At 54.7% G+C, this 12,676-nt stretch overlaps 1 protein-coding gene across 1 annotated transcript in view; it reads right to left on the bottom strand.

Annotated features, from left to right (window-relative positions):
• The window catches only part of PRICKLE3 (prickle planar cell polarity protein 3), a 129,647-nt gene extending 120,436 nt beyond the window's left edge, over positions 1–9,211 (bottom strand). Inside the window, exon 1 of the mRNA XM_086940158.1 lies at positions 7,393–9,211. Coding sequence (XP_086796284.1) covers positions 7,393–7,437 — 45 coding nt within the window. The 5' untranslated portion in view covers positions 7,438–9,211. The remainder of the gene's footprint in view (positions 1–7,392) is intronic.
• Positions 9,212–12,676: the final 3,465 nt, after the last annotated feature.

Below are 12,676 nucleotides of genomic sequence, written 5' to 3'. Positions count from 1 at the left end.
CTCCCTACCCGGGGCCTACTCAGAGCTATGGAGTACTCACTCATCACCCTACCTGGGGCCTACTCAGAGCTATGAGGCACTCACTCATCACCCTACCCGGGGCCTGCCCAGCCCTATGAGGTACTCACTCATCACCCTACCCGGGGCCTACCCAGCCCTATGACGTACTCACTCATCACCCTACCCGGGGCCTACTCAGAGCTAAGAGGTACTCACTCATCACCCTACCTGGGGCCTACTCAGAGCTATGAGGTACTCACTCATCTCCCTACCCGGGGCGTACCCAGCCCTATGAGGTACTCGCTCATCACCCTACCCGGGGCGTACCCAGCCCTAGGATTTACTCACTCATCTCCCTACCCGGGGCGTACCCAGCCCTATGAGGTACTCACTCATCTCCCTACCCGGGGCGTACCCAGCCCTAAGAGGTACTCACTCATCACCCTACCTGGGGCCTACTGAGAGCTATGAGGCACTCACTCATCTCCCTACCCGGGGCCTACTCAGCCCTACGAGGTACTCATTCATCTCCCTACCCGGGGCCTACTCAGAGCTATGAGGTACTCACTCATCACCCTACCCGGGGCCTACTCAGCCCTACGAGGTACTCATTCATCTCCCTACCCGTGGCCTACTCAGAGCTATGAGGCACTCACTCATCTCCCTACCCGGGGCCTACTCAGAGCTATGAGGCACTCACTCATCTCCCTACCCGGGGCCTACTCAGCCCTACGAGGTACTCATTCATCTCCCTACCCGGGGCCTACTCAGAGCTATGAGGTACTCACTCATCACCCTACCCGGGGCCTACTCAGCCCTACGAGGTACTCATTCATCTCCCTACCCGTGGCCTACTCAGAGCTATGAGGCACTCACTCATCTCCCTACCCGGGGCCTACTCAGAGCTATGAGGCACTCACTCATCTCCCTACCCGGGGCATACTCAGAGCTGTGAGGTACTCACTGATCTCCCTACCGGAGGCGTACCCAGCCCTGAACTCAGCGCCCTCCTGAAGAAACCCACAGCGGACCCCACTGAACTTAAGAACTACCGCCCCATCTCCTTCCTCCCATTCCCTGCCAAAGTCATTGAGAAAGCCGTCAATAGTCAGCTCGCCGCCTTCCTTGAATCCAACAACTCCCTCGACACCTCACAGTCCGGCTTTCGAGCCAAACAGCACCGAAACCGCCCTCATTGCAGCGACAGATGACATCCGAACGCTACTGGACAACGGAGAAACAGTTGCCCTCATCCTACTCGACCTCTCCGCCGCCTTCGACACAGTCCGTCATAGCACCCTCATACAACGCCTCAGCAACATCGGCATACAAGGAAAAGCCTTGGACTGGATCATCTCGTTCCTCACTGGGAGAACCCAAAGAGTCCGACTTCTCCCATTCAAATCAGAGGCCACCGAAGTCATCTGCGGAGTACCACAAGGATCATCACTCAGTCCCACCCTCTTCAACGTTTACATGAGTCCACTCGCATCCATCGCGCGACAACACATCATCATCATCTCTTACGCTGACGACACCCAGCTGATCCTTTCCCTCACCAAAGACCCTAACACCGCCAAAACCAATCTCCATGAAGGCATGAAAGAAGTAGCCGAATGGATGAAAAACAGCCGCCTAAAACTTAACTCAGACAAAACGGAAGTCCTCATCCTAGGATCATCCCCCTCTGCCTGGGACGACTCATGGTGGCCATCGGCCCTGGGCACAGCACCCATACCCACAGACCACGCACGTAACCTAGGCTTCATCCTAGACTCCTCCCTCTCGGTGACCAGACAAGTCAACGCCGTCTCATCCTCTTGCTTCAACGTACTTCGTATGCTCAAAAAAATCTTCTGTTGGATCCCCTCCGAGACAAGAAAGACTGTCACTCACGCACTGGTCACTAGCCGACTGGAGTATGGAAACACCCTCTACGCCGGAATCACAGCCAAATTAAAGAAAAAACTCCAACGCATCAGCCAGACTCATATTGGACATCCCTCGCCAAGATCACATTACCGGTCACCTGAAGGATCTCCACTGGCTCCCCATCAACAAGAGAATAACATTCCGTCTCCTCACCCACGCACACAAGGCCCTCTACGACCTAGGAACCGAATGCCTCAACAAAAGTCTGTCCTTCTACACACCCACCCGCAACTAAGATCCTCCAATCAAGCCCTCGCAGCAGTTCCGCGCATCCATAGATCCACCATGGGAGGAAGATCCTTCTCCTACTTGGTGGCCAAGACCTGGAATTCTCTCCCCACTTACCTCCGCCTTACACAGAACCACATTTCCTTCAGAAAAGAACTTAAAACCTGGCTATTCGATAAATAATGAACCCCCTCCCCCAAGCGCCTTGAGACCCTCTGGGGGAGTAGTGCGCTATACAAATAACTGAACTTGAACTTGAACTCATCACCCTACCTGGGGCCTACACAGCGCTGTGAGGCACTCACTCATCACCCTACCCGGGGCCTACTCAGAGCTATGAGGTACTCGCTCGTCACCAATACCTGGATCCGCATAAAACTTGGGGACGGATCACACATATCAAGGAAAGTATTAACATCACACGGAGTGAAACAAGGCTGCGTGTTAGCGCCTCTTCTTTTCAACCTCTTCATTTCTGATCTGTCAGAGTCACTCGATGAGGTTAACTCTCATCCACCAAAACTCGCTGGGGTGAGAGTTCGTAATCTATTGTACGCAGACGATCTGGTTCTGCTGAGCCACACCAGGGTTGGCTTACAAAGACTCCTTGATCAATTGTCCCTTTAAACCATCAGAAACAAATCAGAACTGATTCTAACGAAGACAAGGGCAATCACTTTTGGGTCAAGGAAATACAGAGGCGGCGGTTGGTTATACAACGGTAAGAGCGTAGAAAAAGCAACCACCTACAAGTACCTGGGGGTCCACATGGACAGAAGGGGCTCCTTCTCCAAATATAGAGACGAGGTAGAAGCCAAAGCTCTGTCTATCCAGGCTGCATTCAAGACACTCGCAAGACAACTTTCCGGGCCATCCCTGACCCGCTCATAACAATCATGAATGCAAAAATCACCGGCTTCCTCACCTACGGCCAGGAGATCAAGCAAAGGAAGGACAACAGTCTTGTGAATAAAATAACAACAAGAACATTCAAACAAGCGTTGAACCTGCCGAAATCCTCATCCCCTGCTCAAATACGCCTTGAGTTCGGCCTTCAAGACCCCCACGCGGTTGGGGCTGGAGCATTCATAAGGCTGTGCAACAAGCTGCGTAGTTCAAGAAAAGGAAGCCTGGAGGCCCTCCTGTGGCAGGATCTCCGTCGGTCAGCTTGGTGGAACATACCAGAGCCATTTACTTGATTCATTGAAACTTCTGGATTCCGAATCCATCACAGCAGGCCCTCAAAATTTATATCAAGAGGAATGTTCGCCTCTGGTCCTTTCACTCGGGCAGAGCTCAACTTGCTAAACGTAAGCACGCCTGGACAATCATTCCATGGTTCAAGCCAGGGGTCATGGCCCCATACCCGTCATGTACCTACTCTGTGTTATGGAAAAAAAGATTCATGGCCCTCAGAATTGCAATTCTTGTACCACCTGCCGAGTTGGAAACGTGCAAACACCGAGGTAGCGTGCAGGGTGTGTGGTAGTGACAAGGAATCAATCGAGCACGTGGCCTGTCACTGTCCAGTACTTATCGACGACCGGAAGACCATTTTAAAAAGCGAATGGAACAAACTGGGTATGCGTACATGCAGACAAGCCATACTCGCATCAATGAACCCGGACAACCCAATGCTTAACATTCGGTTTACCAAGTTCATGACAAGAGCAGCAACAAGATTTACAACCGGGAACGCCAACAAGTAAACAACGGTCAACATTAAATGGGATGATCTACCCCTTTGTACCGTGAAATAGCAGCCGATCGAGGCTGTATTCTTTACATAGACAATTTACGGACACCACGTGTCTCAGGACCATTAAGTCATCATATGTAGTGTTCTTACTGTTTTAACAGGATTTGTGTTTTTAGCAGTACCTACTATGTATCTTCATAATCCTGGTTTTCGCCCTGTGTTCATTTTTAGTAGACGCTAACTCATACGGGACAATAACGGCTCCCAAGTGTCCTTTTTAATATGACTAATAAGTTGTTCAATCACGTGAATTAATTTCATTTAGTTTTTTTCCTTCTTTTTTCTCTCTTAAACAACCTCAGATGAATGCTACTTTAATATTCTGTGATGCCACAAACGGATGATTGTAATGATTTTAATTAATCAAAACAATAAAGTTTTATTATACTCGCTCGTCACATTACCTCAGACGTACTCAGAGCTATGAGGCACTCACTCATCACCCTACCCAGGGCCTACTCAGAGCTATGAGGCACTCACTCATCTCCCTACCCGGGGCCTGCCCAGCCCTATGAGGTACTCACTCATCACCCTACCCGTGGCCAACTCAGAGCTATGAGGCACTCACTCATCACCCTACCCGGGGCCTACTTAGAGCTATGAGGCACTCACTCATCACCCTACCGGGGGCCTACTTAGAGCTATGAGGCACTCACTCATCTCCCTACCCGGGGCCTGCCCAGCCCTATGAGGTACTCACTCATCACCCTACCCATGGCCAACTCAGAGCTATGGAGGTATTCACTCATCACCCTACCCAGGGCCTAATTAGAGCTATGAGGTACTCACTCATCACCCTACTGAGAGCTATGTGGTTGTGTGTGTGTGGTTGTATGCGTGGTTGTGTGGTTGTTGTGTGTGTGTGTGGTTGTGTGTGTGTGTGGTTGTGTGTATGGTTGCGGCTGTGTGTGTGTGGTTGTGTGTGTGGTTGTGGATGTGTGTGTGGTTGTGGATGTGCGTGTGGTTGTGGATGAGCGTCTGGTTGTGTGTGTGTGGTTGTGTGTGTGGGGTTGTGTGTGGGGTTGTTCGGTGTGTGTGTGGCTGCGGTTGTGTGTGTGGATGTGTGTGTGGTTGTGTGTGTGTGTGGTTGTGTGTGTTTGTTTGGTGTGTGTGTGGCTGTGTGTGTGTGTGGTTGTGTGTGTGTGTGTGGTTGTGTGTGTGTGTGGTTGTGTGTGTGGCTGTGTGTGTGTGGCTGTGTGTGCGTGGGGTTGTGCGTGGGGTTGTGCGTGGGGTTGTGCGTGGGGTTGTGCGTGGGGTTGTGCGTGGGGTTGTGCGTGGGGTTGTGCGTGGGGTTGTGCGTGGGGTTGTGCGTGGGGTTGTGCGTGAGGCTGTGCGTGGGTGGTTGTGTGTGTGTGTGTGGTGTGTGTGGTTGTGTGTGACAGTAATACTAAAAGCATCTCAAAATAAAGGAACATAAACATAGAGTTTGGGGAAAGAGAAAGCACGTTGTAAGTCAAAACGGGCGCAGCACAGCATTAACACAACAACAAAACAAGATCACTTAGTGAAGACTGAGTGCTGATAATGGATCCACACAGCCCATCATCTTAAGAGTTCGATTGCAGCCAATGTGCCCTTAAACCTGCCCCTTCCTTGTGAGTTGCACCCCATATTTCATGACTTATAACTGTTGCACCCACCATAGCGCTTTGAGACCTAAAGCGCTACATAGGTCTAATCGACTAACCAGTCGCCAACATGCTGTACTTTTAAAGAGAATGTGCCAAAAGTTTACAGCTTCCTCATCATGTCCTCATGAAAGCGCCAATTGAAAGGACTGCCTGAATTGTGCAACGGACAAGAAGCAGCCGCTGCGATCAAAAATAAACACTGAACATTTTCTAGTTTCACTGTAACATTTCCTTAAGTCACAAAACAGTAATACTAAAAGCAACTCAAAATAAAGGAACACAAACATCGAGTTTGGCGAAAGAGAAAGCACGTTGTAAGTCAAACAGGCGCAGCAAAGCAATAACACAACAACATGTTCTTTGATGTTTGCTATTCTTTGAACGAGAATATCAAAGGGGTCCTGCTAAAGTGATCGCGGGCGAAAGTGAAAGTGATCACGGGCGCTTAATGAGCATGATGAGGTTTGCCATTTGGCGCCTCTGCTCCTAGGCGCGTGCCCGCGCACATGCACTGTAGCTCTAGGCTGACCATGGTAGCATTTTTTGAGCCCTCACTAAATGTCTCGCCAGACCAGCGCATGCACTGGGTCAGGCGAGACCTAAAAAAAAAATGGGGAGTAGATAGAACACAAAACAGATTTAACGGGGTGGTCCCTTCTTATAGTGCTTGTGAATGTTCCTTACCACCCCATTTTTAGTAAACAGGGGGACCATGGGGAGATTAATGGATTAATCACGCATGATGATCGCATGCAGAAGCTGGTGTTATAACATTTAGTAATCTAAATGTGAACAAATTAGGTACAAGGCTACATCTCACGGGAGGTGAGGTGAGACCACTACTTTCACTTTTCAAGCACTTGCACTCTTGTTTGTGGCGGCATTCACCTTGCGGGAGCGAGCAGCGGCGCGGCCACGTTAATTACAAACAACGTGCTGCTGCTCGCTCCTGCAAGATGGATGCCGCCACAAGTACAAGTGCTTGAAAAGTGAAGACCGATTGCTAAAGGCCCTCTCCTAGAGCAAGGCATGCGCACTGCCTAGGCGAGACCTAAAAAAGTCGCCTATTGCCTTTAACACATGCTTTTCACAATAAGTCAATGAGGCTTCAGTACTGGTCACAGCTTTTCACAATAAACAGATCCCACTGATTGGTTCTGGCGACTGATGCTGGCGCACCTGTCCCAGTGACCCCATGAGGCCTGTGGCCTTTACCATCGGCGTGACCCCGGCCCCAGGACAGGCCAGTGACCGCCTCCGAGACCCCTGCCTTCGGTGGTAATCTGTCAGACCTCATGTAACAAAATACAATCTATCCGTAACACAACGTGGTAACAATCCACCCTTAGAGGCCTGCTGGCTTTACCAATGCTTTTCACATTAAACCCGCCCGGCTCTCGAGTAAAGAGAGCGCAGGGGTGGGGTCTGGAGTCTCTTCACGGTCTGAGCGCCTCTTGAAACAACGTCTGAGCACCATCTGACCAGGGTACCCTCAGAACAGCCCCCCCAGGTCAGGATACCCTCAGACCAGGGTACCCTCAGAACAGCCCACCTCCCCCAGGTCAGGATACCCTCAGACCAGGGTACACCCCCCCCGGTCAGGTACCCTCAGACCAGGTACCCTCAGACCAGGGTAGCCCCAGGTCAGGGTACCCCCAGGTCAGGGTACCCCCAGGCCAGGGTACCCCCAGGCCAGTGTACCCTCAGGTCGGGTACCCTGGGAAACTTTACCTAATGCAAGAACGCAAAATGCCTCACGTGACGTCACTCCCACCCAGGCCAGTGACGTCACTCAGCCCCTGCCCCCTAGCCCCCCCGCCCCCCGGGCCCAGCCCCACTCACCCCTTGTCTGCCCGAGGTGCGTCTCTTGGAGCCCCGGGTGAACATCCTCCTCGGGGGTCTCTCCGCTTGTCTCGCCCCGGGCCCTGGGGCTCGGCGGGGGTGTCTCGGGAGCTCCTGGGGGGGCCAGTCTCATCCTCCGGCCGGGGCTCTCCCAGGGTCATCCATCCTTCAGCAGTCTCTCGTTCGAGCTGTCTCTCCCAGGGTGGCTCTCCTTTGGACTGTCTGTCCTTAGGGCTGTCTCTGCCCCCCCCCCCCAGCAGTCTCTCGTTGGAGCTGTCTCTCCCCCAGGTATGTCTCTTCCTTAGGCTCTCTACTTCTTGGACTGTCTGTCCTTAGGGCTGTCTCTCCCCCAGTAGTTTCTCGTTCGAGCTGTCTCTCCCCCAGGGTGTCTCTTCTTAGGGCTGTCTCTCCCCCAGTAGTCTCTAGTTCGAGTTGTCTCCTTCAGGGATGACTCTTCCTCAGGCTGTCTGTCGTTCGAGCTGTCTCTCCTTAGGGCTGTCTCTCCGCCAGTATTCTCTAGTTCGAGTTGTCTCCTTCAGAGATGACTCTTCCTCAGGCTCTCTATTCCTTGGACTGTCTGTCCTTCGGGCTGTCTCTCCCCCGAGCAGTCTTTCGTTCGAGCTGTCTCTCCCGTAGGGTGTCTTTTCTTAGGGCTGTCTCTCCGCCAGTAGTCTCTAGTTCGAGTTGTCTCCCCCAGGGATGTCTCTTCCTCAGGCTCTCTATTCCTTGGACTGTCTGTCCTTCGGGCTGTCTCTCCCCATCTTCAAACACCTCTGGCTGCAGGTGTCTAGCGCCTTAAGGCCTCACCTCAGTTTCAGAGGTTGCACCTGGGAGCAGGTCTCTCTCGCCCCAGGGGTCTCACCTTCCCTCAGTCTCTCCCCTCAGGAGATGTTCTCATCTGAAGAGTCTGTCTCCTCTGGAGCGTGGGCTTCTCTCACCTCAGAGGTCTCTCTCTCATCCCAGGGGTCTCATCCGTCCGTCCTCTCTCTCTTTCTCTCTCTCTCTCTCGGATATCCAAGTTTGTTCAGGGGTCTTGAACTTCTGGGCAGAGACCCCTCCTCTCTCACTCTCGGGGAGTCCCTCAGAGGGAGGGTGGTCCCTCTCCTAAGTGTTTATCTCTGGGGGTCTCTCTCGCCCCCCTCGGATGTCTCTCAGACTCCTGAACTCCTCTGACTCCGCTTTTCCGTAAACCTGATACGGGAGGGGGAGGGAGGGGGCGAGGGGGGGGAGGGACCGCCCCGAGGGAGGAGAGACACCTCTGTGGGAGGAGAGACAGAGCCGGGGAGGAGGAGAGACAGGGCCGGCTTAGCCCCGGAGGAGGGGCCACAGGGCAAACCGTGAGGAGACCAAAACCTAGCTGGGGAGAGGCAGACACCCTTCTGGAAGTGAGAGAAGTTCACTCCTGGGCAGGGGGAGAGACAGACTCACTCTGGGGCAGGAGGAGAGACAGAGACAGACTCACTCCTGGACACGGGCAGAGACAGACTCACTCTGTGGCAGGGGGGAGAGACAGACTCACTCCTGAGCAGGAGGAGAGACAGACTCACTCCGGGGCAGGGGGAGAGACAGACTCATGAGACAGACTCACTCCGGGGCAGGGGGAGAGACAGACTCACTCCGGGGCAGGGGGAGAGACAGACTCACTCCGGGGCAGGGGGAGAGACAGACTCACTCTGGGGCAGGAGGAGAGACAGAGACAGACTCACTCCTGGACACGGGCAGAGACAGACTCACTCTGTGGCAGGGGGAGAGACAGACTCACTCTGTGGCAGGGGGAGAGACAGACTCACTCCTGGGCAGGGGGAGAGACAGACTCACTCTGTGGCAGGGGGGAGAGACAGCCTCCCTTGTGGAAGTGAGACAGACTCACTCCGGGATAGGGGGAGAGACAGACTCACTCCTGAGCAGGGGGAGAGACAGACTCACTCCTGAGCAGGGGGAGAGACAGACTCACTCCTGGGCAGGGGGAGAGACAGACTCACTCTGTGGCAGGGGGGAGAGACAGCCTCCCTTGTGGAAGTGAGACAGACTCACTCCGGGATAGGGGGAGAGACAGACTCACTCCGGGATAGGGGGAGAGACAGACTCACTCCGGGGCAGGGGGAGAGACAGACTCACTCCGGGGCAGGGGGAGAGACAGACTCACTCTGGGGCAGGAGGAGAGACAGAGACAGACTCACTCCTGGACACGGGCAGAGACAGACTCACTCCGGGGCAGGGGGAGAGACAGACTCACTCCGGGGCAGGGGGAGAGACAGACTCACTCCGGGGCAGGGGGAGAGACAGACTCATGAGACAGACTCACTCCTGGGCAGGTGGAGAGACAGAGACAGACTCACTCCTGGACACGGGCAGAGACAGACTCACTCTGTGGCAGGGGGAGAGACAGACTCACTCTGTGGCAGGGGGAGAGACAGACTCACTCCTGGGCAGGGGGAGAGACAGACTCACTCTGTGGCAGGGGGGAGAGACAGCCTCCCTTGTGGAAGTGAGACAGACTCACTCCGGGATAGGGGGAGAGACAGACTCACTCCTGAGCAGGGGGAGAGACAGACTCACTCCTGGGCAGGGGGAGAGACAGACTCACTCTGTGGCAGGGGGGAGAGACAGCCTCCCTTGTGGAAGTGAGACAGACTCACTCCGGGATAGGGGGAGAGACAGACTCACTCCGGGATAGGGGGAGAGACAGACTCACTCCGGGGCAGGGGGAGAGACAGACTCACTCCGGGGCAGGGGGAGAGACAGACTCACTCTGGGGCAGGAGGAGAGACAGAGACAGACTCACTCCTGGACACGGGCAGAGACAGACTCACTCCGGGGCAGGGGGAGAGACAGACTCACTCCGGGGCAGGGGGAGAGACAGACTCACTCCGGGGCAGGGGGAGAGACAGACTCATGAGACAGACTCACTCCTGGGCAGGTGGAGAGACAGAGACAGACTCACTCCTGGACACGGGCAGAGACAGACTCACTCTGTGGCAGGAGGAGAGACAGCCTCCCTTGTGGAAGTGAGACAGACTCACTCCGGGGCAGGAGGAGAGACAGACTCACTCCGGGATAGGGGGAGAGACAGACTCACTCCTGGGAGGCTGTCTCCATTTACAGAGGCTCATCTCGGGTCATTCATGCGGAGGGGGGCGGTCCCTGGGGGGCGGGCCAGGACGGAGGGGGCGGGGCGAGGGGGTGGGGCGGTCACAGGTAGGGAAGCGGATGTTCAAACCACAAACCGGCATAGTTCATAGACACAAAGGTAGGGCGGCGGGGTGGAGGCGACGTAGAGATAGACGACGGACGACCCCCCCCCCCCCTCAGACAGGTGTACAGGGCAGCAGGAGGGGCTGGGGGGCATGGGGGTTAACTTTGCTCATCTTCAGCCACTTTCCACTCGCTCAGCCCCACACAAGGACCTTTTCAACGCTTTGCATGCTGGTCCTTGTAGTTCTGTACGTCACAAGTATGTAGAAGAGACACCCAGCTAGTGCCTGAAGAGACACCCAGCTACTTCTCGGAGAGACACACAGCAAGTGCCTGAAGAGACACCCAGCTAGTGCCTGAAGAGACACCCAGCTACTGCCTGGAGAGACACCCAGCAAGTGCCTGAAGAGACACCCAGCTAGTGCCTGAAGAGACACCCAGCTACTGCCTGGAGAGACACCCAGGACTTGTCTGAAAAGAGAGTTCGCTAGTGGTCGAGTCACACACTCTGAAACCAGGAACGTGTGTTCGTCCTCTCTGTACCAAACCGTGTGATCTTCGGCGACTAGTTCATTTCATGTGCTGTCACCACTTCTGAGAGAGCCTCCACATACATCAGGCACTAGCTGGGTGTCTCATCAGGCACTAGAAGGGTGTCCCTTCTGGAACTAGCTGGGTGTCTCATCAGGTAGTACTTGGGTGTCTCATCAGACACTCGCTGGATGTCTCTTCAGGCCCTAGCTGGGTGTCTCGCAGCCGCCGAACACCTGCACTTCCAGATCCACACCGACCCCAAGACCACCCTCAGAGGCACCCTCATCTACAGACCCCCGGGACCACGCACACTATTAAGCGAAGACATCGCCGACTTCATCAGCCCGCACGCCCACCCCTCCGCTGACTACATCCTCCTAGGGGACCTCAACTTCCACCTGGAGAACAACAATGACAGCAACACCACCACCTTACTGGAAAACCTCGCCAACCTCGGTCTCAAGCAACTGGTGAACACCCCCACCCACTACGCCGGACACACGCTCGACCCCGTCTTCTCCTCTAGCAAGGACATCTCCTTCAGCCACTCCAACGGACTCCACTGGACAGACCACAGCTGCGTCCACTTCGGCTTCAGAAGGACCACGCTCCAACACCACCCGCAACAGGTCCCCCGCAGAATCTGGAACAAGATCACAGCCGACCAGCTCTCCACATCGCTGAGCCAGAACCCTCCCACCAGCTCAGCGAACCCCAACCTAGCCGCCAACAACCTCACGAGGTGGATCAGCAACTGCGCAGACGACCTCGCTCCACTGAAAACCCCCCCTGCCAGACCCGGCACCAAGAACGCATCCTGGTTCACCGACGAACTCAAGAGCTCCAAGAAGAACTGCCGGGCCCTCGAGAAAGCCTGGCGCAGAGACCCAACTACAGACAACATGACCACCCTCAAGCTCGCCACTCGAAAACATCACCAACTGATCCACGCCACCAAGAAAACCGCATTCAAGGAACGACTGGACAAAAACGCTCACAACAACAAAGAACTCTTCAACATCGTCAAAGAGCTCTCGAACCCTAGCGCCGGAAACAACGACATCTCTCCCTCGCAAGACCTCTGCAACTCGCTCGCCTCGTTCTTCCACAGCAAGATCGCAGACATACACAACAGTTTCAGCACACAGCCAACGCACCCTACGACCGTACCAACGCCCCCACCACCACCCTCCGCGCCTGGACCCCGATCTACACCGAAGACACCATCCGCACGATGAACTCCATCCACTCCGGATCACCAACCGACCCCTGCCCTCATCACGTCAACAAGGCCGACTCCGTCATCGCACCCCATTTACTGGACATCATCAACGCCTCCTTCAACACCGCCACCTTCCCAGATAGCTGGAAGCACGCCGAACTCGGCGCCCTACTGAAGAAACCATCAGCAGACCCCACCGACCTCAAAAACTACCGCCCCATCTCGCTCCTTCCTTTTCCTGCCAAAGTCATCGAGAAGACCGTCAACAGACAGCTGGCCGCCTTCCTCGAGACAAATGGATCCCTCGACCACTCGCAGTCTGGCTTCCGGGCC

Source organism: Lissotriton vulgaris, chromosome 10, assembly GCF_964263255.1.
Source record: "Lissotriton vulgaris chromosome 10, aLisVul1.2, whole genome shotgun sequence".
NCBI lineage: Eukaryota > Metazoa > Chordata > Amphibia > Caudata > Salamandridae > Lissotriton > Lissotriton vulgaris.
Note: the sequence above shows the minus strand (reverse complement) of the source record. Positions and strands in the feature narration are given on the sequence as shown.